This window comes from Manacus candei, unplaced genomic scaffold, assembly GCF_025592945.1.
Source record: "Manacus candei isolate 608988 ecotype Guabito, Panama unplaced genomic scaffold, ASM2559294v1 h1tg000014l, whole genome shotgun sequence".
NCBI lineage: Eukaryota > Metazoa > Chordata > Aves > Passeriformes > Pipridae > Manacus > Manacus candei.
This window is the reverse complement of record NW_026138062.1, coordinates 59221497-59249167: the sequence shown is the minus strand read 5'-3', so window position 1 is coordinate 59249167 and position 27671 is coordinate 59221497. Positions and strand designations below refer to the sequence as shown.

The 27671-nt window shown below is 40.1% G+C and overlaps 1 protein-coding gene across 21 annotated transcripts in view; it reads right to left on the bottom strand.

Moving 5' to 3' along the window:
* Positions 1-382: 382 nt before the first annotated feature.
* The window catches only part of ZBTB20 (zinc finger and BTB domain containing 20), a 475348-nt gene continuing 448059 nt past the window's right edge, over positions 383-27671 (bottom strand). For all 21 annotated transcript variants that reach the window (XM_051779641.1, XM_051779642.1, XM_051779643.1 and 18 more), the window contains one exon: positions 383-27235. In XM_051779641.1, coding sequence (XP_051635601.1) covers positions 26817-27235 — 419 coding nt within the window. In that variant the 3' untranslated portion in view covers positions 383-26816. The remainder of the gene's footprint in view (positions 27236-27671) is intronic.

Here is a 27671-nt window from a genome sequence, read left to right as displayed (position 1 = left end):
CTTACAAAAAAAGTGCTGGTAACATTAAAAAAAAAACAAAAAACAAACATCATTCTTAGCAACATCAATTACTCTTCCACACAAAACAGAAACCTTGTAAAATTTATTTCCATATTTTTTTAAGGCGTAATACTTCCGTATAAAGTATATGCAAGAGATAAAACTTCACAGTATTCCAAAATGTCACAATAATAATAATAATAATATAGTATAATGAAGCGCTACAGTTAATTTTCTTTTTTTATTTTTTTTCCTGTTTTAAATAACAAATACAAGTCACAGGTAAATATACGTGAGAAAAATACGAGGCTAATATTAAATGGCAGGTAAGGATACTCTCACTGTAAGAAAAAACTGGCAGGATGTGTGTATTTATTCTATATTTTAAAGCACTTGATAGAAAAGGCGTATGCAAGGTTTTTTTTTTTTAACAATTTTCTATTTGCTTGTTTTTGATAACTGACATACCATTTACAGAGTATAATGAGAGAAAAAAAAGGAACTTAACCCCTCAAAACTTTTGACCTGCTCTTCACATTGTCACAAACCATGTTTCTCGAGAGAGATGCCTGTACAGCGGGTGTGGGTGTGTGTGTGTGTGTGCAGGCAGCAGTGCGTGCTCAGGGGCGTGAGGATGGGTGGGTGTCCAACGACATGTATGACCGTGGCAACGTGTGTCGGCACCTGCAGAGACCCATCTCCTGTGGAGGATCCCTGCCACTCCTCTGCCAAATCCTGAAGTCTCAATGTTGGCAAGCCGGCGCCCAAGGTCATCATCATTGGCTGCCTGCATAAAGACCTCAGGATTTAGGCCTGGGTGCAGTTTCCCATTCACTCGGCATCTGGTGAATGCTGGGAATTTCTTCCGTCCCCGAGAGGAAAATGTCCAATTTTTATCTTTTACATTCGCACACAAGAAGTGTGTGCTCTCCCCTCCACCATTTAGCAAAGACTGATCAACAAATTTCCACCTGGGTTCAAGGCAGCGCCGTGGGGAATGGGAATGTGGCTGGATGCCCCCTCCACATGCATGTGCAGCGTGTTGCAGGAAGGCCGGTGCCCACGTGTGTGTGTGTGTGTGTGTGTGTGTGTGTGTGTGTGTGTGTGTGTGTGTGTGTGTGTAGCACTGCAGCCCCCACCCAGCCATCCCCACACCCCGCACGCTCCGTGCCCATGCCAACAGCCAGCCACTCGGGAACAAAAAGACAGCAGATAGCATTAACACATCAGTAAGGTGCTCAAAGAAAAAAAGGCAGCTCCCACTCCAGGAATGGGCAGCCACATAAGGTGCTTCAAAAAGTTTTTTTTTTTCTTTTTTTTTTTTTTTTTAATTTTTCTTTCAGTTTCAGACATTTTAAAAAAAGGACTGATTGAGCATGTGGTACGTGAGAGCAAGGCCGAGAGTTTTGAGACTTCTGACATCCTCCATAAACAAGAGCTTCCTCAGGCCAGGATGCATTTTTGTTTGCTTACTTTGTTGTTGTTATCGTTGTGGTGGATTAGTTTAGATGGAATTTTATTTTCATATAAACCAAAAAAAAAAAAAAAAGGGTAACAAATCAACCCAATGTGAGAATTAGCATAAAAGTCAAACTGTGTTATTGGGCTGAGTTTTTGTCTTAGTCTTCTTTTTTTTTTTTTTTGCCCATTCATTCATTTAGCACCGTTCCTTTTTATTCTGGTTACAACCCAATTCCTTCTGTAATTATTGAATGTACAGAAAGGACCAAGTAGTTGTTTTTGTTTTTTGTGATCTATTTCAAGAACCCAACCATAATTCCTCTGCTGCTGCTGTGTTTGTGTATCATCTGGTTTCATGAGCTTAAGGAGAAAGGTTAGTCTGTTGATATTTAAGGTTGACGTGTGTGTTTGTATGCATACACATTGTTCTATACATACACACTGCATGGAGTACACTTTAACTGGAGATAAAGTCAACTGGGTTCAAACACATATGCACTATCTTCTCTTATGTATTTGAAACAGTCTGGAGCTTTGATTTGATTTTTTTTTATTTAAAGTGCATTTAAAGCAAAATAACTGGCATTCACATACCCCATGGAAAACATGATTGCAGTGGAAAGCTTGACTATGCTAAACTCCTTGGACTTAACACTAAAAGCAAATGGGGCAGTGACAGGCCTCAGTGTAGGCAGCTATTACTGGGCAGCACCATTGGCAAAGAGGGAAGGCAGGAGGTGGTGGAAGGGAAATTGCTTTAGAGGTTGAATATTTGAACTGTTTTCAATTCTGACACAGCTGTGTCATTCCCAATACAGCTTCCTTTACAATGATTAATGACCTCTGTCTTATGGATGTATACATCTGACTCTCCCTAGTTCTGTCTTTCATTGTGTGTGTCTCCCAAGTGCCAGCATCTATTAGGAATAAGGCACTGTTGAAATTACAGTTTTACAAAAGATGCAAAATAATCCAACCCTAACCATCCCGATTGCCCACACTGCTCTCCTCTCCCTCCCTCACTTTTTTTGGGGGGAAATATTGCATGTGATAGGAGTTTATTTTTATGTTCTCTGTGTCAAAAGTAGGCCTTGGACAAATGTCTTAAGTCCATCAGCACCAAAGATGGGTAGGAATACACCCTTTCTCTTGTATGTATGTGAACACATGCAGACTTGTTCATTGGGAGGGGGGAAATAAATACACCATTCCCCTGTTGCTCCTCCCTGGCTTTAGAGCCCAGCCTAAAGAATAAATTTCCAATCCCCCATCTGCAACATTTTCATTTACTGGATCATTTATGGAAGCAATCTAGGGATTTTTCATTCCCACCACCCAGGTGCTACAGGTTTTACAGGTGGATTTCTGAAAGGCCAAGCTCCAGGAAAGCCTGCGTGGAGCTTCCTGATCTGCAGAAAAACAGCACAGGCGGGCGTTCACCCTTGTGCTTGCCTGACAAACAGACACCTCTCAGGGGCTGCTTTGCACTGATTCTTAAAATCAGAAAAGCTTCTACAGCACATCTGGCTCCTCCATGGAGTAAGGGACACTGACTGTGCAGTGGGCAAGCCTGCAGAGAAGCTGGGAGGCAACTGGGTCCCTGTCTTTGCCCGCAAGCAGCTGTGGATTGCAAGCCACTTTTCCATTGTCCCAGTGCACTCTTTTTACTCCATGGTTTTGATTTGGGAACAAGTCATCTTCCAGTAACTGGGTGGGGTTAATTTGCCCTAAAAACACTGCAGTCAGCCTATCATAATATGCATTTGCTGTGGTAGCTGGTGTATCCTTCTGCTACAAGGCTGAAAACGATTCATGAACTATCTTCCTTGAGCCAGGATCCCACTGGCTCCTCTCACCCTCCACCAAAGGCTAGGGCTGCCTTGTAAAGCAGAGAATATAGTAGAAAATGAGAAAAGCAAGCAGACAGTAGGGGCAATAGCAAACAAAACATGAGACCAGATGGTCTAGCATTTAAGCTCTAGGCTAGTCAGTTTAGCCACCATCATTAACATGGACTGAGATTAAAGGAGTCTAGACTGCTATGGACTGGGTTTTTAGAAGTGACACAAACCTTGGGCGGGAAATGAGTTGCCTTTTTTTCTTTTAGTGGTTTAAAAGTCATCTCAATAAGGCCACAAACTGCATTTGTCCTGTCAATGTGACTGCTTGTAAATGGCATGAATTGCAATTGAGTGAGTGCTTCACAAAGTAGGATAGAAATGGGAGAGAAGAACCACCCCATGCTCACTACAGCTGCAGTGTAGGAGAGGGGAGTGTCTGAGGAGGTGGTGGTGAAGGGTGTCTCCTTGGGAAGACCTGCTACGTGTGGAAAGGGAAAGGAGCTAATAGCATCTCCCTTGCTCCTCTTCCTTTCACCACCACCTTACTGTTTTGCTGGACACCTATAGACAAGTAGCACTTCTGAAAAGCCCCCTCCTGTGTCTCTCACATGTGTAACGTGGGGAAGGGGAGGAGGCTGGTATAATTACAAAAGGGGAAAAGAAGGCACATGATTTTACTCAGTCCTGACTGAACCCACATTTTGAAAGCAAGGGCAGTTTAGGTGGAGGGCAAAAAAGTGCTCAGTGGAGCAGGTGCTCACTGAGAAGAAACCTCAGGGTAAAGGAAGAGGGAGAATAAAAAGGAAAGGCAGGAGAAATGAAGGCCACATTCAGCTTTCTGTCTGCTTGACAGTCTCAAGATTTGGCTGCATTTTCGTCCAGGAAGGAAAAGAGTCTGGTTGGTTTTGAATGTAGCCCAGTTACATATCTCCAGTTTTTGTTATGGCTGTTGGTGTCTTCCTCCTTCCCTTTTCTCCAGTCCCATGAGTACCTGGAGCACCGCTTTAGTCTTTTAAGCCTGTTCTTCAAACATGGAGAACACAGCACACCTCTTTGGTCACCCTCAGCCTCTACTTCTCCTCAAATCCAGACCAGTGATCAGATTGAGTAGTGCTCCCTGCTGGTCACTCCCACTGTTGGGGTGCCAAAAAGGGCTTTGATCAGTGACTGAAAGTGTAAGTTATCCTCATGGTTTCAGTTGGGTTGGTGTGTTGGTCACAAAAGCCACTGGTAGGATAAGGCAAACCAAGGGAGCTGTCGACTGAGAAACTGAGATGTCATTTACAGAGGTCATTATGATCATCATGTCTCTCAGTCACTTAACCCCTTGTGCACTGCCACATCTCAGTACCATGATTTTTCTTTCTCCTCCAGTGCCTGTAAGCCTTTTTCATTTCTGTGGTAGATGGGAGAAGTAGCAGAGCTGATGGTCCAGCTTTGGGATTCCAAAACACTGTTTTGTATTTTTCCCCCGAGTCTCTGACTCAAAAAGGCATTTAGTTTCTCTCTCCTTCTCCCCCCATCCCCTCCAAATTTGCTCAGGAAATCATAAGGCAGAGTAATGAGAAGTAGGATCATCAACAGCTCTATGAAGACACAGGGTGGTAAAATGCTTCCCTACAAACTCACAGTCCAGTGTTTGTGACATTTCATAAATAACTTTTTCTTAAAAAAAAAAAGAATAACACAAGAACAATCCCTTTACTTACTCATCTGAAACAAAATAAACAGCAGTGGCTACAAACTTCTTCTTGTAACAATTACAAAAAAACTCCCAACAATACAATCCCCCAACTTTTAACACACGCCTTGAATGTTTTTTTTTTAATGTTAAACCTCAAAACTGCAGCATATCCTTAAGGGCAAACTTTTCAATTAGTTTTTTCTTTCTTTTCTTTTTTTTTTTTTAAATAATGTGTTCACCAAAAAGAAAAAGAATTCCACAAAACAGTCTTGTACCAAGAAAATGCATTCAAAAATAGAAAATACTACACAACAAAAATATGTACCCTTCCTTTCCAAAAGAGTCTTCACAAAAATGTAGAAAAATGCCAACCATTTTTTTCCTTTCCTGAACACTTAACTTTCAACCTAGGGCACAAGTATTTATTGACTTATAATGTCTGTTTTTGCATAAAATATGGAAGATAAAAACCAACTATCAGGACTGTGAAGTTACAAACAACACCTCATTATTCTCCCCACCCCACATTCCCTCCTTAGGAAACAAAACAGAGAAAGCCAATGTTTCAACAACTGATTGAAAGCCGTCAGGCTAGGAAAACCCATCCGCTGATATGGGGATTCAAAGATGATGGCATAACAGGAAAATCATCTGTCTTTTAAAATGTATGCTTTTTGCATTTATCTCAACACTAGTCTCTGCCCCGCTGTACTCAAATGACCAGGCACTATGGAGACAGGACACTGCTGGGCACAGAAAGATCCGGGAAGAATTTGGGGTGAGGAGCCCAGGGTGTGGGTGTGTGTACGCATTTGCGCACGCGATGTTTTACTCACAAAAGAACTGCTGCCATTTTGAAAGACAGAGAGGATGTTTCCATATGCCTTAAAAGTGCAAGGGCCATTTCTGGATCATAGTAGTTAAATACGCAAAAGTTTTTCTACGCTTAATAGTCAAGTCCGTTTTTCCGGCAAAGGCAAGCCAGAGATAGATCACATCAGTTCACGTCTGGGAGTGGGTAACAGCTGAAAGCTGGTAGGCAAGAAGTGTCACACCAAGGTGCATCCAGAACTGATTTATTCAGTGGGAAAGTGTTTTGCCTACCTTGAAAAACGTTCAAGGGATTTTATGCGATTAACACAGCCGAAAGACCAATGGTTCTGACAGCAATAAAACCTAGCAGTGGGGACTTAGGTACTATAGGGAAGGCAGCTGTATCTTGCACGCATGTGGCTAAATCCATCCTTTGGGTACCTCCTTTGACTTCATTGCAATTACATCTGCTTGCACCAGGGATGAATTTGCCCCATGTGGTTCTGGATTTTACAAATGTTGGCCATTTAGGAGCCCAACCCTGCAGAATACTGTGCTAAAATACTCCAGATTGCAGAGCTAGGATCAAAGAGGCTTCTCTCTTCTTCTGTTTGAGAATGTTTGTTTTCTTTCTAGCATATCTTTTAAAGGATACTTCCATAACAATAAAGAAGAGGGGAGCTTTTTCTTAGCCTTTTCCACTGCGTGGCTGTGTGTTTTCCTTTTTTATCAAATGGCAAAATGTGTTTGTGTTTACTTCCAGTGCATTTTTTCTCAAAAATTCAAAACAAAAAGGAAACATTACTTTCCCCATCCTTCAAAAGGAAACAAAACCAAAACAGACTGATAAAGTACAATACAATAAAAATCAGGCATTATAAAAGACAACATGATGTGCAACAGCAATACCAAAGAAACAAAAATAAAATATATATATATTAGGATACAAGTACAAATGAACCAAGAAAGCTATCTAACCCCACTACTGGATGATTGGTAAGCATTGGTTAAGAAATACGTAAGGCTATTCTGAGATTTCTAACTTAACACAGTTAACCACTGCTTCTCCTCTCACACCTTCACTTCCTAAATTTTTCACCTTTCACTCACTGGTCTTCTATGTCTTGAAACTGATTTTTTTCCTTTTCGTATTTTTTGGTCTACAGTAGAATTACATGTTAATAACAACAGCAAAACAAAACTCAAGTTTGTTGTGAGAGTAAGTTGGTGCCACATCCATGATGCAGAAGAAAGAAGACAGACAACAGAACAACTGCATTCAGCTTTTCACACACAAAGCATATTTGAGGGCAACAACATAGTTGACCAAAACAAGTTTGGAGGGGCAAGCAGCAGAAGCTGTAGGTTTATAACTACACCATCAAACAGAGCCTGGTCTTTTGCCTTTACCAATGTCCTTGAGGACAATAGTAGCTCAGTTGCCATGTGGCTTTGCCATTCTTGTCATCTGGAGCAACAGCTGACCTGTTATCTACTTCACCACTAAATGCACACCTGGTTCAATGGAAAACCAAAAGGAAAAGAAAAGGTAAAAGGCTCCTAGCTGCGGAGAGGGCAAGGCTATCCCAAGGTCACCTTGGCTAATGTGACAAATCCCCAGCCAGGTGTGATACTAGGATCAAGGAGGGAGGGCACCTGGCTGGCAGGCCATTTGGAAGCAGTCTTGAACCAAATTCAGACTGTCTAAGGTGATGTGACAGATTGCTCAGCCTCCTCCATTAGAGAAGTGTGAACACTGACAGGTTACTCTGGGATCATTCTGTTAGTATAAATTCTCTTAGTTCAGCGGGGATGAGAAAGCATACATTCTCTATGGCTTTCGAATTGCCTTTGTAAATGTCAGCATCACCAGCCACCAGAAATGCATTCCCTACAAACTTGGCTACAGCACTGTGACTGAAGCTCCATCCTGATTCCTGGCATTTTCTTTTTTCTGTGGAACTTCTGAAACATAACTTTTTCCTCAAGGGTAACCTCTGAAATTACCATAATGTTGAAAATATCATTAGCATCTTCTTGAACCATAACTATGCCACAGTCCCAGCAAAAACTCAAGCTGATCCTCAGTAGTGCTTGCCATTGTCAAGGAAAGGAACGTACAGAAACAAGATGATCAAACAGTATAGGAAAGTTCTGTTTTGGATCTAGCCTACTGGCCAAAGGGATTTTCATTCAAGAGAAAAGGTGCAACAATGAAGCAGGATGACAAATGGAGGGGAATTATGCAAGTTAGTGTTTCTCCATCTGGAGAAAAAATAGGGCATTAAGTTATGCGGCATCTCTAGTCAGCAACATATGTTTTGGCTTCTTAAAATAAACCTCAAGTTATCCTTGGTTTCTCAGTCAAGCACTGTCTACATGGGGCTTTAGTACCATGCTGAAAAAAAGAAACGAGTTTGTGCTATATTTAAATGCAGTTCCAGTTAAACTAGTTTCAAACTGACCATGTAAAAAGGAAAAACTTATTTAAAAGCCATTAAAACTATACAATCACACTTATGCCCAAGAACTGGTCTGGTCGAGCACTGAACTGAATGGAAACATAAACTGGAATCTGGCTTTTAAAAAAGGTTTTACTTCCTGTTTACGTGGACTAGACCAGTTCTTTTGAAACTGAGTCAGCTGGAATCAGGTTTAAACAGGTTGAATTCAAACCAGGATTTGGAGCACGGCTCAAAGCCCACTTCTTCAGGTTGCAGTACTTCTAAAAAACTAGTGCAAATGGCATCTTATCACAGCATTGCAAATATGCAGTGTTCCTCTCCTTGTCCAAATATGGTTGCCATCAGGTCACACCACAAGGGAGGAATATGCAGCAATCAGTCAGCTGGAACAGCTCAAACTAGAAAAGTTCTTTATTTTACCACAGCAGGAAAGGCACTCTGGACACAGCAGGCTCAGGAAACCCTCAGCTTCACCTTTCTTCTGGAGCAGTCCACTACTCCTCTTTGACAATGCAAATCCACTCTGACAGTAGCAATATATGCAGCTGCCTTAAACAAGGAAACAAAACAAAAACTCACCTAAACAACAAACAGGCATATTGGCTCATAACGTGAATTAACTTCAGCAGACTGACTTCATTTCCTCCCATATCATGACTCTGTAGCTGTCATTACTCTTATGGAAGCAAATGCCACTTTACAAAATAAAGGTGCTCTCCTGCCTCTCTATTATGCTGGCTCTCAAATGAACTGTGCTGTTGTTGGGCATCTACTGACTCATTACTGGAAGTTGATCTTCCAGTGGTTTTCATCTTAGAAGGTTCCTGCAGATGGCAAAGAGAGAGACTGCATGTTCCATTGTCCTGCTTGCTTTCAAGGGAAGAGTCATTCAGTAGTTCATCTAACAGTACATCAGCAGATATCTCCAGTTCTTCTCTTCCAGTCCTTTCAAACCAGGATGGCTGAAATCTGAGTGGAAATCTCAGAGCTCACCAGAAAAACACATCCTTAGCTCCAAAGTGTCTCCTGGTTCCAGACAGACTTGTTCCTTTCCACCTAGCACTGCCTCCTGTATACTACTCCTCCTCTAGTTCTTAATACTTTTTTCAAATGAGGCAGTCCAACAGACTGACCATCATCAATCTGCTTTACATTGTGCAGCTCTGTGAAAGATCTGAACTATCCATTTCTTGGTGCTCATGAAGCCAGAATATCTTAGCTTCAAGTCTAAGGAGAAATTCAGGGCATGAATAGACTTCTAGTCCCCCAGTTATTCTAGACTTCCCTTAGCAACTGGATGACTACCTCCCCATTTTTGTCCATGAAACCTCTGTATAGACAGGCGGCCCCTCCCCTATAGGACCAAAGCAGATGCACTCATGTTTTACATTCTTGTCCCAGTTGCTATACAGAGCATTTTTCATGATCCTGTTTTACCATCTGGCTGAAGTTGCAATTATAGTCTTACTGAAGAGATTCAACACAAACTTTTGAGAGTTTATAGATCACAAAGAGCCACAGCAGAGATGAATCTTGCTGCACATTACCACTGTTTTAATTTTTCTCATATTATGCTTGTTACAAAATTAATGACCAAGGCATAGGCCAACATGCATCTTGACTGCAACAGTATTTTTCAACTTAGAATTCCATTTGGTTCCAGCTGAAAGCCTTCACAACGCTAGACTATCCATTTAAGAAGACAAATCAGAGAGATCTTAAAATGCTAGACAGCATCTTTGCCTAAGCAGGAATATTTTTGTATGTACTGAATTTCACACCACCCTTTCTTGCCCAAATGTCCCTCCTGCTTCCTCTTACCCCAAAGATTTGACTGGAACACCTGTAATTGTGTGTTCAGGATGACTGTTTATTGCACTGTTCCCATAACAGCCTCAGAAAGACGTGTTTTTTTCCAGTGACCTTCTCCTTTGGTAAGTCTGCTTTGTGGCTTCACTTCTTGAGCTGAGAGATCATGCTTATACTGAAGGGATGCTAATCACAGTCCAGCCTCTTGAACAGATTCTATCCGACAGTGCAAGTTTTGACATCTGAACTAGGAATCGGTATCTTTATGTTGAAGCCTTACGCTGGTTTACCAAATGAGCAGTTCTTTTAACTTTCTCACAGCCCCAAAGAACAGTCTCTAGAGAAAGGGGGGAAAAGATCTGTAGCACCCTGAAACCTGTGATGCCTCTTCAGTTTCTATTATATTATAGTACTTTCCTTTTAAGAGAAGGTATCTAATACAGCTGTCTCAGTGTCTGACTAGTTGCTTAAATAAAGGTTACCCTAGTTCTCTTTCAACCTGGTCAGGTTTATGGTACATCCTGGTTTCTGTGCCTATCCCTTTCTCTTCTCCCTTCCTGCTTAATTGGCCCCTTCCAATCCCACCACATGTAAATACATTTCAGTAGTGCAATGCAGTGCAGTGCAGTCATACTTAGTGCAAAAATAAAAAGCCTTATCCAGACCAAAAAAGCACAGACTCCCTCCCCACCCCACCCAGCCCCCAAGAAATCAGCACTCAGTAAAAGTATATGAATGCCCCAAAATAAAGGGGGATTTGCAGTCTCCCAGCCACACTTTCACATGCCTCATTTTATCTCCTCCCACTCCATGTGGAGATCTCATTAGCAGATAGGACATTTACTGAAAACACAGTAAGACAAATGACAGAAATCAGAAAGGAGACAAGCCATTGTTGGGGGGCTTCAGAAAGAAGAGAGAACTAAATGGATATGGCAAAAAGGTCAGTAGTGGTTTTACACAAAGTTGTTGGATGCAAACTTTGCAAGGGCACTCCTTGCAAAGGGCATGTGTATGTGTGGATAAAAAAAACTAAGATGCTTCCCTGTTCCAAATATACAGTCCCTATTTTGACAGTGCCCAAGCTAAGGTTCTGTAGTGCAATCAACTTTTTGAAGCTCTCTGTGGCCACCCTAAAACAAATCACCACCTAAAACAGATCACCACTAACCTCAGTTCTCTCCTGCTCATGCAGGCACACGTGCATGAACAACTCCCTCCTCCATCCTGCAAATACTTGAGGATATATGTGAAGTATTTATTTCATGGCCCACCTAGGGCTATGGTGGGAAAAGCAGGAATTTTGATGACAGGAATTTAAGCTCTTAAGTACTTTAAAATGAAGACACATAAGAAAAACAAAATAAAGCTCACTAATTACAAAGGCAAGCATGTTACTGAGTCCCAGTCAGCCCATAACTCCCCTAGCCCATCTATCTCTTTTAACAAAATAAAACATCTGCCAGGGCTTGCCACTTGTGAAGATAACACTTGGGAAAACACAACAAAGACTTTGGGGTATTCACTGGTTTGGAGGTTATAATTTCAGTTTGGACAGCCACAAGAGCCTCCATCAAACCCTTGTAACTACTAGAAAGGAGTATGGGGAACCACTAAAATCAGTGTAAGAGGCCACATCAAGGAAGGAGGAGCAAGAAAGGGAAATGTATGAAAAATGGAACACATTAGGACAATACTGCTGTTGTTAGACTAATCTCAATGTACTTGCTCAGTGTACAGAGGAATACTGCACGCTGCTTCACTTGGGCTCAGGCACATGCTTCCTCTTGCCTTCTGCCACTTCTCTCACTCCCAGTCCCTTATTGAAGACGGTAGCTCACCCCAGAATGTAAACAAAAGCAAATACCAAAAGATAAACCAAATTATAACCAAGAAGCAGGTTTCTCCTTTTTCTTTCTCTTGCAAAGATACAAGCCTTGCCTGCAGGCAGATACACTCTGTTTAACCCCAGTGGAGAAAAGCATTTCACATGCACAGAAATACAGAAAGAACCTAAGAGAAAGAAACTAAGTAGGGGTGCAGGGATCCTGAATATCCACCTTGAAAACAGGCTTTAAAGACTTCTGCTGTTTATCTTTACCAATGAGCCTACAATGAAAAACAAAGAGAGCACAATGGAATCACTAGCTGTGGCAAAGGGAGAGGACCTAAACCTGCTCTCTCAGAGTGCAGAGCTACAGTGGTGCATCCCATGCCTGAGCACACGAGACAAAATGAATAACACTTGTCAGCTCTTCTGTAAAGTCTATAAACACCAATTTAGTCAGTATAATCAGCAGCAATGAATTTTCTTGCTGTTCAGCTGTGTGTACTTTGAGGGGGTCCTACCTGTTTGCTGAAATGCTGTTCACACTGTAAATTCTCCTGCATATCTAATGCAGTAGCACTTATTAAAAAAAAGGTCCACCAAAAAGCTTGATGTGTAGTCTGAATTTAGGGTTATATAATCAGATCTTACAAAGAAGCAACTTTATTTTACCCACATGAATATGTGACCATCATAACAGAAAAGGTATGGCCAGAGTGCTTCTGGATAGAGCAGTCAGAAACCTGGAATCAAGTAATTCCAAATATCCAAATACCCAAATGCTTTTACATTGTTCTGACAACAGAAAAGGGACATAGCAAGGGTATAAACTAGGGAAAAGGGATTGCAGTGAAGCTGTTGTGGTTCACTATTTAATTATTTAAGATAAATATGCTATCACCAATAAATCAAACCCAAAGAAAGACTCAAGGTTATTTAGGATTCTGTGAACAAAACAAAGTAAAACAAAAAATTCCATGCCTTGTTCAAATGGAAGCAACCTTCCTGCTTTATATAGTGCTTTTGAATTAAGTTTCCCAGCAAGGAGAGACTATATAATCACAGAGCCCTTAACACAGGCAAAATCTGCCTAGTGGAGTGAAATCAAATCTTAGATCAGTTTTATGAAGATTAGAAACTTTGGGCAGAAACATGCTAAATTATGGGGAACAATCCTGTGGCATCTTAAAGGGTGTATATGAAACTAGGACTACATATGCTTTCCCTGTCAGAGAAAATGGACTGAAGTCAACAAAAGAGAGTCCTGCCTGCAGAATTTGGCCCACAGAGTATTGGTCCAATCAATTTTCAGGATTAAGCATAGATCTCACTGATGCTGACAAGAAAGGTCATGGTGTACATCCTCCCTGAACTGAGCAGCCTATTCATATTATGTTTGACAAACAAAAGCTCATTATGGGTGGAGTGTATGGGAAATCACCAATTTTCTGCTTCATTTCATTATAAGAATTTCTTTGAACCTGAACTTTGAAGCAAGAATCTAGGGAACTGATTGTTCAGAACATATGAAACTGGGAATAAATTCCAGACTTAAAGGACCTCTATCAGTTTCACAGCAGACCAAGCTACATCCTGGCATTAGGACAAAGGAAACAGGGCACCCCGAAAGACAATTAAACTTGTTGAAGATACTTGTGAAAAAGTAGTTCTGATTCCAATAAATGAAAGAGTGACACTTCTTCCACCAATAAATAGGAACTATATATTTTTTACAAGTTATTCATACATCAAAAAAAAAAAAAAAAAGAAGGCAGCAGCAGATACTGGGGATTCGGTCTTTTCCTCTAAGTGGCACGGGTGAAGAGCAAGTCCCTTGTATGGAGTTCAAGCACCCCCTCTCCTGGGAGGCCCCCTATCTTTGGTGTAAGCACCCCCAAAGTGGGGGACTCTCCTCTTATTCAACCTTGCAGGGAAAAGCTTTAAAATCCCTTTCTGTCCCGGCACAGTAGAACAGAGCAACACTCTCTTAGTACAAGGTTCTCCCTCTCGTGGTGACAGTGTTACCTACTTCAACCGTTGTGTTCCTCAAAAGTTGTATAAAACAGAAGAGAAGTGCAAAAAGGAGCTGAGTATAAATGCTGTCGACCACAGAAACGTGAGACCATTGCCTGTATTAGCCCTGGAGGTCTACTTGGTCAACGAGGAGATGGAAAACGAAAGTAATAATGAAAACCATACATTAGAATAAAGCTAATATTTGGACAGTCTTTCCTTGATGTTTATATCACTCAAGAAAAGTAGCCACTGCAAGAATCTATAAACTGTAAAGTTGATATCACTTTCTGTTTTCTCTCTCCTTAAAAAGCAGAAAATATGCACATATGAAACGAGTTTCTTAGAAAATCACAATTCTTAAGATTAGTATTTCTTCAGAGAATGAAAAAGAAAGGATATATGTTCATAAAAAAGCAAGATTTCTGGATTCACAAATGACTGACTGTCTTTTATGTAAAAGATATGTTAAAATAGTGTTCACCAGCTGATTATTTTGTTAGTTTCACTTTCCTTTAGGCAATTGTATCTGTACACACTGCGTTCTAAAAGTACAATCTCTAGTGTGGATAATCTACCTGTTTGGTACCATCCTGTTTGTAAAACCACTTCTTAGCCTAAAAATATAAACTGTAAACTGTATAACATGCAAAATGAATTGAGGTGTTTAAAAAAAGCATTAGGAAAAATAAAAGGCAACAAAGAAGTTAAATCAAGAAAAATGTTAAACTAGTAGTTATGCTAAATGAATTACTGAACCTCACAAAGGATTAGCAGGGCAAGTGTGGAATGGGTACGCAGCCATTTAAATGATCTGGCATTCTCAGTCAAGTGAGAACACTTTCTAAAAAAATACTTATGATTCAGGATTCAGTCAAAGGAAAAGGCAAAGAGCATGGTCAGAAAATGTGGACCACTGAATCAGCACTCTGTTGCAGCAGCTATATGGAATTAATTTGGGAAATGGCACCTGTTTGGCTTAATGGGACAAAGCCCATCCTTCATGTAGTAGGGTAATCTAGTTTTGTTACCTGCGTAATTAATGTTGAGAGGATAGTCTCCTCCTTCCCTTACAAATGGGTATATACAGAGTAAAGAAAAGCCAGACTTAGAAATCACTGCTGGAAGACCATAACTTTTAAACTGCAAGTAGAAAGAAAAAGAATGTGGCCTCCACGTAAGTGCAAATGGCAGGAGCCTGTAAGGAATGCTGGCACTTTTTGATTCCCATGCTTGAAGTTCTGATTGCAATACCCCAAGATGTGGCATAGGTAACTCCTTCCCTCTCTTCTCACTCCAAAATAACTATATTTGCAGAGACACAGATTTGCTCATTCTCAGTGAAAGCACAATTTGTAATTGATGTGACCATCTCTCATTTCTTCCAGTATTCAAGTTAGGAGAAATGAGATATAATGAATACCTCCTCCACAACCCTCATCCACTTGGTTTTGCACATTTTCATTTAGAAGTGAAATGTTATCAACCAGAGGAGTGAAGATCAGCTGAGATGTACCTGAATTAGGAAAGCAAACATAAATTCCCATGCTCTCATAAGTTTGCACTCTCACTAATTTTGAATCAAGACTTCCTGCCTGGGACATCTGTTGCAAGATCAGAATACAGAAAGGACATAAAAAGCCATGAGGCTTGGGTGTCTACCAGCTTTCCCTGGGCTATTTGGATCTAGATGTTGACATATCCCTCCCTAGTGACATTTTTTTCAGCAGCTCTGTGGTGACAATTAAAATCCAGCAGGACTGACATAAAATTCAGACCCAGTAGGAATGTCCTATGAAGCTGGTGCAGGGAACACTCAACTTTAAAAACTTATGAACTGAAACTAAAACTTTCAGAGGTTGTTTTAATTTGAAAAAGGGGTGATCAAGTGGATAAATAAAGATGCAATTGGAATATATTACTAACAGTGGATGGAGGTATTTTTATCCAATTCCTAGCGAAATCCATCGGCCACATTCAGCATAACTATGGAGAGAACAATTTTTTCTATCCCACCTTAATGCAGAAGATAATTTTAGGAAACCTCAAAACTTTAAAGAAACAGAACTTGGAAGGAGTGAAAGACCACTTGTGGCATCTTTCTCCAAGGTTAGGAATGGAAGAGGAAAGTCTGACATACACTATTACAAATGAAATAACAGGACATCTTAGAAGAGAGCTAATAGATAACCTTAATTGTCTTGATTAATTGTTCTTCTGTATGAAAGGGTAGCAGGGAACAATCTCTAACTTTTTGTAGAGCCTAATACTGTTTTACCTTTTCTTTAAAAAAATTACTTTTCTACATCTTACTACATAGAGATTTAAAAAAATCCTGAAAAATTGCTTGTAAAGACAATAAAGAAGCCAATAATATGAAAAAGCACACTAGAGCTGTAATATTGGTAAATGCTTCAAATAGCTGCAGCAGTTGATTGGGTTGTGAATGATACATGTGAAAAATTATTTTTCTATGATCATAGGCAGATGCAAAAGTTAAATGATTATACTATGTATATATATTGATATAGAATTGCTATATATATTGTGTACTGTATGTTCTAGCTTTCAGAAATACTGTATTGTAGTGTACTGTACTTAACTAAGCAGATCTAAATAGCAACTTGTCATTTTCCACAAAGTCACTAGTACTGTTAACAAAAACCAAAAAGTCTATTTTCTCCAGTAAAAGAAATACATACTGTTACAGTCACAAGACATTTTGACTATAGAGAGACAATGTACATTTAACCAAAGAAAAACACCAAACCAAAATAAAAATCTCACCCCAAAATCAACCAGCCAAAACTGTTGCATTATCATCTTATTCAAAAGGGGAAGGGAAATGCCACCAATCTAAGAAGAGGAATAGCATTTACTTAAATTTTTATGACTGAAAATGAAAGAAAAAAAATCCCCCAAAATCTTCAATTACCCTGTCTGGACCAAGGAAAATCCCCTAGTCAGGCAAAAGAGTTAATAAAACGCTACTTTGGGGGCCAGCACAATACCAAAATAAGCAGCTGTAGCTAAACATACTTAATCATCCCACTAACTGAATAGGCACAAAATGAGTTCTAGAAGTCCTGCAGTTCTCATGGATTACATACTAATTAATCTTACTGACCAATTTCTTCTGCTTCTGAAAATCTATTGGTCTTCTAGACACACTAACCATGGTCCTGAAGAGATTTTGGCAAAGACCAAGGGAGAGAAAGTTACTTGTTATTTGGTAGTGACTGCACATTTGAAATGGATCTCAGATGACATGTAAAGATATTCATAATCAATATCTTTCAGAGTACGTGAGGTGGGGAAAGAGCTGTTTGACATGGCACTTTGGAAACCAGAGATTCCAGACCTGGAATATTTTAGAGCCTCTCAATATACTGTGCTGCTACCTGTTTAAAGACTTGATAATTTCTTAGTGTTCTTTTTAAGGGAGTGTGAACAAGCAAGTTATTTTGTTTGGATTTTATTTCTTTGTAAGGTGAACATGGAAATGAATGACTGAACTCAACAGTATTGTTCCAGAGCTGTCATCCTCCATGGATGCCTATCTCTGCTAGTGAAGCCTGCTGAGATCAACTGGTTTATTTATTTTGTGGCTGAAAGACCACATAAGGCTCTGAGAGACATAAATCAGCCTTCCCTTTAGAATGAGTACTCACAAAAATACACTGGACCAAATCTGGGTATCACATTTTGAATGAGGGCAAACATCTTATTTGGGCAAACATCCAACTGTGAGCATTTGGCTAACAGAACTTTTAAAATGAATATATATGTGCATATATACTGCATGAGAAGTGTACTTATTTTTCACTAGAGTCATGCCAATGCTCCACAGTTAATATTGTAATCGTTGTTTCATCTAAACCCTTTCCTGCATCTAAACCAGGCATATCCACATGCTCAGTTAGCAACCTGTCTGTAAAGCCAGGAGGAGACAACTGGCTCTCTACCTGGACATACATACATGCACACACATACTCAGACATACATCTGCATGCACACACACACACACACACACACACACACAGGCCAAATAATTTGGTTTTACTCAAAGATCCCATGGGTACCAGCAGACTATGTGACAAATGAAAGTAAAGGACTTCATGGGAAAAATGAAAAGAAAGTTGGGCAGGTGAGTGAATGGGATCCTGTTTCCTGAATGTGATGATCCTCTCTAGTCAAACAGCGTATATTCAACATGAGGGTTGAACCTTCGAGGAACTTTATAAGGTTTAACAAAGAAATTGGCAATATCCAGGTGGCAAAAAGAAAAGGAGCAAAGTGAAATAGAAAAGGTGCCTAATTAAACATATAGATCTCAGAAAGATGTCTGTCCATGTAGTAGGAACAGGACACTGGAGAATCAGACAGTTAAGCACAACAATAAGTATCTAACCAAGGTCTGCACTTTTCCCAAGTGCCATAGGACTATGAACTTGGAAAAAAATCAAGTCAACAGTATAAAGTGTAGAAGTCTGTAGTTCTGTCTGGAAAATATCTAAAACAAGCAATGTTTTTCTACAGATTTTCCAGCAGGAAAAGTCCCAGTGGGGATCTTATGAAAACATGTGGACTACTGTAATACCTAAGATCAATCTGACGCAGAGCATTTAGGAGGGATGCTTGAGGTGTGGCTGCATGACTATGCATGAATTTCGCAGCACAAAGAGGGTTCAAGTGCTAATAAAGTTTGCATGAGGGGTAGAAACAAGAATGTCCCTATGGGCTGAACTGGATAGAAGTTCTCACACATGATGGGATATTGGTAGTTCTTTTGTTTGTGTAATGTTATTGCTGCATCAAAAGGATATTTTTAGAATATACTTTTCTTAAAAGGAATTGCAGCTAAACTAATCAAAGAGTCTATATTTATCGCCAGTGACATGCATGCAATCCCAAAAGTGCCAATAGAGGTTGCATTGACAGAAATTCAGAACAGAATTTGCCACTGGGAAGTAGCTTTTCACTAGATTTCTCTCTCCACTAGCACTGGAGAGGCTAGAGTCTGTAGTCAAATCACACAGCCTTACCCCCATATTATTAATTTGGTTTAGGAAGACCATTTACCCTCACGAGTTTTAAAGGGAGCTGATGCCAATCAACCCAATCAAAAGTAGGAGATCTCTTTGGAAGAGGACCAAACTTGGAGCTGTAACTGAAGGTAAGAAACAGCGGAGAAGCACCTTTCAATATGAAGAGAACACTATGCCTCACTAATACTTCTTTCCTTCTTTCCTGCCCTTTCAAACAGGAAAACACAACATAACATATTTCATATGAAAGGAATGTTTTAGATAAAACTTTGCTATAGATACAAAACATAAGTATGCTCCACACTGCTCAGATGCATTTTGTTTTAAGGCATCAATTGTCCATGAGGCTGTAGTGTATTCAAGGCTGTAGTGTATTTGCTTCTGAAAGAAGTATCTTAATGCTCTGCTTTTTGAAAAATAGTTGATGTGTAAATTGGGAGATTAAAATACAGTTAACAAAGTGTTTAGAAGGCTCCAGGGAGGACTATGGAGAAAAGGAGGTTGAGGGGAGATTTCATCAGTCTCTACCTGAAAGGAGGTTGTAGTGAGGTGGGGGGTCACTCTCTTCTCCCAAGTAACAAGTGACAGGATGAAAGGAAATGGCCACAAGTTGCATGAGAGTAGGTTTAGACTAGATATTAGGAAAAATTTCTTCACTAAAAGGGAGGTCAGGCATTGGAACAGGCTGCCCAGGGAAGTGGTGGAATCATTGTCCCTGGAAGCGTTCAGAACATGTGTGGATGTGGCATTTTGGGACATGGTTGAGTGGTGGGCTTGGCAGTGCTGGGTTAACTGTTGCATTCATGATCTTAGAGGCCTTTTCCTAATCTAGCTGTTTAGTTATCCGCACTAGGAATAATTATATGGACATACATTCTTGTCTAACATGTTTCTCAATTACATTTTCTTAGAAAAACAAAAAAAAGATTCTTCCTTGTGTTCCCTTACACCAATAGGTTTACAAGAGTTAAGAATGCTTATTTTTCAGATAGGTCGTCTCTCTGTCCTTGCGGACCAAATCTCTCTGTTCTATTCCAGAGAAAACATAACTCACCTTTTTTTTTGGTCAGAGTTAGTTTGAAGAAAGGCACACACCTAAAGCTCTCTCCATATTTCCCACCTGAGTCATCTGTGAAAATATCTGGACACCTTTACTCCTGCTGAAATGAACTGGAGCACTGAGCAGCTTTAAGGGAAACTAGCTGAGAGCTTATTACTTCTTGCTGGACAAATAAGGTTAACAGTAGCAAGAACACTGACTTGGCATGGCCAGAACAAGCCCCTGATGGACATGGATCTAGCACTAGGCCACCTTCATGCACTTGACTGTCTTACTGGACATGCTGCAGCGACTTGCTACTTTCAGCATCTGCCCCTCTGCAAGGCCTTTCTACCTGTATTTGGTTTCTGTCAGCAGGACTGTCAAGGTTTTCAATTAATTACAAACTCAAACTCCAGACAATGTATTATCTGTAGTTTCCCTCATAAGCCTTTTTTCACAGCAGAGTTGTGATTGCTTAGGGGCCAAGATCTTACTGAAGAGAAACCTTCTGGGAGCAGAGGAGGCTCAAAACCTCTCAGGGCCAAGTTCTCATCACATTACACCTCCTTCACAAATTTTCACAGCCAGCATAAAAACAAATCAGGGAATGTGAAAAGCAGCTATTTTGCTTTAGGGTGATCAGATGCTGATACAATTAGGCTACCTGTTGGTTCTTTTCTATAAGGTTTATTTCAATAACTCAGAGGAGCTGAATTGAAAGGGTTGGTTACCAAGGACTAGTCTTTCTTGGCAGAACAGCCACCAGGTGCTAATGTGATACTAACATAGAAGGGTTTGGGTTGGAGGGGACTTCAAAGAATCATCTAGTTCCAACACCCCCTGCAACTAGCAGGGAACCTTCCACTAGACCAGGTTACTCAGAGCCTCATTCAGCCTGGTCTTGAACACCTACAGGGATGGGGAGTCCACAACCTTTCTGGGCAACCTGTTCCACCTGTAGGTTTAGATTAGATTAATATCTAATCTAAACCTACCCTCCTTCAGCTTAAGGCCATTTCCCCCCATCCTATCACTACATGCCCTTGTGAAAAGTCCCCCTCCAGCCTTCTTGTCAGCCCTCTTTAGGTACTGGAAGGCTGTCATAAAGTCTCCCCAGAGCCTTCCCTTTTTCAGGCTGATGCTTTTTTTCCCTTTTGAGTGGCAAGTAATTTTCATCAGTGAGAGTCAGAGGATTTCCTTAGCATAACTGTCAGAAGGGAAGCAGATTTAGGTACACCGAAGGTCTGGTCATGTTTGAAATTATTTGGGTGCTTCTGATTTTGGACTGGACTCAACACTCCTGTGAAGAGGATGTTTTGTACCTTCTCCTTTTGGGATTTGTTTTCATTATTAAGAGACACAGCAAATGCTAGCATAATACTCACTAAAGGGAAGAGATCTGTTCCTCCACCATGTGAGTGATCCAACGTTAAAAGAGTAGCTCCAGGTTGAAGGAAGTCAATCAGTTTGGGGTTGATAAGAAGTGAAGGGGCTGATGGTATGTGGGTTATTACTCAACTCTCCTTTGGATGAAAGAAATCAAAAGAGGAAAAATGGGTTCCACTTGGCCTCTTTGATCTTAGAGCAAAAGGAAACCTCACTCACTTAAAGTCAATTAAAAAAAAGTCAATTAAATGCTACTCTTCCCTGTTAGCTTACTGTGAACTTGAGCTGGTTTTGAAGCTAACTAACAGCGTGGGCCAGAAGCAGGTCTAGTGAAAGCATGACAGATGTTGAGAAAGTGTCCCCAGAGTAGCTCCTGCAAAACATCTGTAACTATTTCCCTTATAAGAGACTATTAATATGGGTTTTCTGAGACGAGGGACCAGATTGAAATACAATATTACAATTTATAGTACAATTTATGTACTGTACTGGTATGTTTCCATTATTCATAAGTTGTGCCTGCTAGTCCTCTGCAAGAGACCACTGTAGGAAAACCTCACTAATGCACACACCCCAGACATGCACACGGACACACTCAGTAGCTGTTCTCTCCTTGCTAATCAGCAGACACTGAGGTTGTGGTCCTGCATTCCTTGTGGATTCATATTTCCCAGGCAGACCTCAGTGGAATGGGCAAGAGAAGTTAAATTTTGGTTCTCTGATTTATGATTTCACATAATACAAGAACAAGGGTATTTCAAGGAACAGCAACAGAATTAACTTGAAAAGGAATCATTTCAACGAGGGGGTAATTTACCTGAGGAACTCACTTCCACAGGACAGCATGGGGCCCAGCTAGGAATTAATAAAATAGATCTTTAAAGGACAATGAGAATTACCTGTCACAATATATAATTTTTATATGGGATAAAAACTTAAAGCCATAAATTATGTCTTTAAGTTATAGGCAAGTAAATATTTTATTCAAATTTATGTTTTTATATGTACAAATAGTTAATGAGGATTATAATAAATCTTCTCCCTTAGGCTTATTGCTTTGTAATTATCCAACATGGGTCTTTCATCTTCATTCAAATCATCTCTAAGTGGCCACATGTCAGAGACAGAGTACTGGGTGAGATGGACCACAGGGCAGATCTGCTCTGGCCAATCCTACATTTCCAATTCACTTCACCAGCCTCAGCAGCAGTAAGAGAAGGCACTTACTTCTCATTTACTCTAAGGCTTCCTTTATTGCACTTTTGCCTTGCAGAGAGGCCTGGATTTGTAAGCTTGAATTTATGTTCTATTTAATGCCCTTTTCCATTACCAAAGCAATATAAAGAGAGCTTAAGGGAAAGTGAGAATCAAGCTCAAGGAATGCAGGATATTGCATGCTTCATCAGAAGGATGTGTGCTACAGTCTGTGTTTTCTCATCTGTATCATTTTATCAGGTGTTTGGCAGGAACCCTTTAAAGCATACTGAGATGAGATTCGCTAAACCACTGTCAGCAGTGGTTTCCAGATCACTGTGACTGCCATTCTTTCTTCTAAGGAATATTGTAGCAGTACATGAAGGCTGAATATACCTGCAACATTTGGATATTATAGTTGTTTCCAAGTAGCATATAAGTATTTCAAAGATGGGAGGAAACATTACTAAAAAGAATTTAATGTTGTAAAAGACAAAGGGGGTTATGTTTGAGCTCCTAAATTCACAGTGACCTGGCAAGCACTTTCAGCTACATTAGCAGTCATGCTGCACGTTGCTTCATGTTTTATAAAATCAAGTCTCGAAGTTCAACAAAATCAGTTAATATTTCAGGCACTCATTTGTGAAGACCTTGGCCTAAATTCTTTGACAAGTGTTTTAGAATTCAATCTAGTAAGCCCTAGCTTTATTTGAAGAACTTTGTCTATTTATTTTATTCAGTTGGCACCCTTCATTCATTCACTACTGATCTTTAATTCAAATTTATTAGACCTCATAAAAAGTTTGGATTTAAAAGATGATGCTTCTTTGATTTAGGGAAGGATGAAAGCTGAAGGATTAAAATTTGGATAGGATTTTTCTCTCTAAACATGATAGTACTTGGATTTTGGTGGATGTAAACCCTGATTCTTGTTTCCTATTTACTGGTATATCTCTTCTGGTATCAGAACCATATTCCAGAATATGCTACATCTTGACTATAGTTCACCAGAGTTACAACAGCAAATTAAACAGCTTTTCCCCTACCTCAGATGACAAATGAGCAGCTACATATTTTTAAGCTGGGTAAAATTTTTCACTCGTTCCTCATATGGGATAACACTCTACTGTACTAAAGATCTCAGAAGAAAACAACCTTTCCCCAGAGAAAAGTCTCTAATCCTTCTGTCTAGGTTCACTTTCCCCATTTTTTTCCACACCCTTGTCTCCAGAACCTTTGTTTCCTGCACACAGATTTAGTGTGCCTTTGCATGGCAGATATTAGTTCTCCCTCTCTGTGTCCTGGGCTTTGTCTTTTCACTTCTCGGTTTACATGCTGGCATTGCTTTTTCCAGTATGGTTAAAACAACAATATTTGTTAACTAACTTGTGCTCCTTCTCCAGCCCCTTGAGCTACCCAAACAAATTGGTAACATAGAAAGACGTTACCATAAAAGAGACTCATTTGCTCTGGCACTCACCTCAAAGCCTCTCTTATGCTGCATACTGCAGATGAGAATCAGGGCTTCAGCGTTTAGGATCTGCTGAACAATACCTTGCAGGGCATAGAAAGATTCTGAGACTGAACCACCTGTTAGGTTTTTTTTCCCAAATAAATTGTAATGGAACAGGCACAGAACATATAAATGAAGTTACCTGTATTGAATGACAGACATCTGATAGAGAAGCCACAGGCGTAAAGAACACACAAAGTTGTATGTGGAGATCTATCAAGTCAACAGTTAGAAGGTTGTCCAGCATAAAAAAATGTCTCATGTGAAATGCTCAGTGTTCACAAGCAAAGTTCTGTAAACTTAAGAAAGCTTAATTTAAATATAAACACAAGTAAAAGCTAAACTAGCAATTTTTCTTTTTTTTTCTTTTTGCATATTTTTGTTAGGTGCTTTTTCTCTGCCTAAAATATGAAGTCCAGAGTGCAGCTGGTGCAAGTCCTCACTATAGGTTTCAAGCAAGACAGTGTCAGACACTGATCCAACTGAACTAAGGACCCACGTACTTTGGGAGTTGGCTTTGGGGGAAAAATTCTTACACAGATACACAGAAGACAACTAGGGAGAACACCAGTTCAAACACAGTAAAACAAAATACAGAACACCGACATATATATGCAGATCAGGAATCAATCTTTCACACTGATCCTACATTCCTTGCATAGCTTGGTATATGCAGAGAATGCGGGATGTGGCCCTTCCATTAGACATTTTTGCAAATGAAGGGAAGATTATTTGCAATGGTAACATTTTAAGTTATTTTGGCATCAGCACAAATTACCAGGGGCAGGATCAGATTCCCACACAAATATGGAAGCTCTCTAGCGAGCAAGGCAGGGATGAGAGAACAATACAGCAGATTAATTCTTGTCCAGTGACCAAAAAGAAGGGAAATCCTAGTTATTACACACTTCCAAAACTTTCATTACTTTTTCAAATAAGAAGAAAGACTACAGATTATATCATTCCCAAAACCAAGGAAACATTGCTAGAAAAATCTCTTTCTCAAAAGAAACCATCCTTCAGCAGAAATAAATTCTGAGATGGAACCAAAAAAGAAACAATAGAAGCTTGGTAAGAGCCAAAAAGAGAACCATGTAATTCAAAAAACAAAGTAGCAGTTCAAATGATACTGCAGGATGCACAAACACTAGTAGATAATCTCACAGATGACTTCACAGAGCCCCTCATCGACCCAGGTAATTCTTGATTCCATTAGAAAAGAGAGAGAATAATACTAGAAAAGAAAATTAAGAAACATCCTTCCTCTTTTTTAAAATAAAAATCAAGATCATCTCCCCTCCCCCCCTCTATCTGGAAGCAGGTTAGCTAACCTTAACAGTCTCAATTTAAAATAAAATATATATTTTTATATATATTCATATATATAATAAAAGAGAAGATATTAGTGGCAGTGTATGCAAAACAAAAAAGAAAACAAAGAAAAATTACTTTTAACAATCTCACTTTTTTTGTTTTTTTTTACACAAATACTGTTGTAAATATATTAAAAAAATCAGCATTCTATCTGGTAAACGTCACTTTTGCCCCTCTATAAAATTTTGAATTAAAAAAGTCCCAAGAACTCTTTTTTTTAAATTATTATTCCCCTCCCCACCCACCCTCTATTCCTCTTTCTTCCACAAGAATAAATCCTGATGCAACTTTTTTTTTTTTTTTTGCAAAGATTGTGGGAACTAACCCTTCTCTTGTACCTAGATCCATAGGTTGCAACCTCTGATATCTTTGATTTTCCTCTGTGTTTCTCTTTGCCTTCTGTGAAAGTCCCTCTTGATTGTGCTGAGGCCCTGTGCTCAGCGAAGACACTGAATAAATTACAAAAAAGCCACCGTTGCTCTTTGTCTGAATCTTCTTGGTTTCTGCTATAAGGTGGTGGTGGTGGTACGAGAAAAGCAGCGGGGAGGGTGCGCCAGAGAGCGTGGGATGGAGCAGAATCCAGGTGAGGAACCTCTGATTCTTTTTCCTCACCCTGCAGGGACTCCACACTATCCAAGCCACACTGCCTCGCATTCCCCTCAGCCCTTTTGTGTGTTTGTGGATGCGTGTGTGTGTGAAAAAGCAGACTCGTGGTGGAAACCAGCAGGGCCTTGTTTCCTCTGGTTGCTGTTCAACCAGAAGCAAAATATTCCACAGTTCTAACTGGATACTGTGAAGTCCAAAAGCGGTCAGCAATGTGAATCATGTCCATTGAAACACTGCAAGCGGTGTACTTATAATGACAGTAGGCCTTGTAGATTTGTAGTATATTTTGTTTTGTTTGTTTTTTTTGTAGTGCTCTTCACAAGTGAGAAAAAAAGATTTTTTTTTTTATTATTTTTCTGTCTGTTTTTTAATTTTTTTTTGTGGTTTTTTTTTTTGTTGTTTGCTTTTTGTAGTAAAGAAGGGTTGTATTTAGAGGCCAGTAGCTAGAGATCCAACCAGTGGAGCTCATGAAGCACTACCTGGCCTTAAGGCCACCATCCGAGGGAGGCTGGGAAAATTATTATTCACCCAGCCTCCGGAAATGTAATGTACCAGCAGGCAAAAAACAGTTCTTCATGTAGTACAAAAACAACAAAACAAAATGAACCCAAAAAAAGGAGGAAAATAAAGGTAAAAATGAAACAAAAATAATTTCTTAAATTCTAGTGCCATAGCTTTCTTTTTTTTTTGTTGTTTCTATTTTTGTTGTTCATAACAAAGAGAGAGAGAGAGATTCTACTTATCCGTCTGACACATGCATCCTCATGTGGTCGTTGAAATGCTCGATTTGGTCAAACTTAGCTGGACAGACAGAGCAGACGTACGTGGTCCCCTCCGTGCAGGCCACCACCCCGGCGGGGACAGCCCTCGCGCCGGTGCCGGTGGCTCCAGGCGTGCCGTTGGTGGCACTGTGCAGAGCCACATGCCTCTCCAGCAGGGTCTTGTGGGAGAACTTCTTCTTGCAGATGTAGCACTCGTAGGACTTCTCCCCACGGTGGAGACGCATGTGCACATTAAGGGAGCTCTTCTGGGTGAAGCGCTTGTTGCAGATACTACACTGGTACGCCCTCACGCCGGTGTGCGTCACCATGTGTTTGATTAGGTAATCCTTTAAAGAGAAGGAGCGCCAACAGATGCTGCATTGGTGTGGTTTCTCACCTGTCCATTACCAACGAGAAAGAGACAGAGAGAGAGAGAGAAAGAAAAACAGACAAAAAAAGAAGATCGTAAAATTAAACCAGCCCAGGAGAATGGTTGGCAATAAACTAATGGTAAGTCTTATGGGGGTCTTTGAAGAGCTGCTCTGGCTAACAAAGAGTAATTCTGTTAATAAGTGTGTTTTGATACACAACATTTTTTGTAATCAGAGGATACAAATGCTTTACAAAGGGGGCTGTAGGTATTCCCAATCCACGTACAGTAAAAAAGAGTTCAGGTGATCTCTTCAAGTTCACATAGTAGGAACTAAGACAGGACTGAAGTTAAAATGTCCTGATATCTACACCCAGTTTCAATGGCACAGCCTCTTCTGCCCGTGTCCTCATGCTCATTTCTAGACAGGTGTTAGCCAGGTTACTTTACCTTTCAGTGCCTC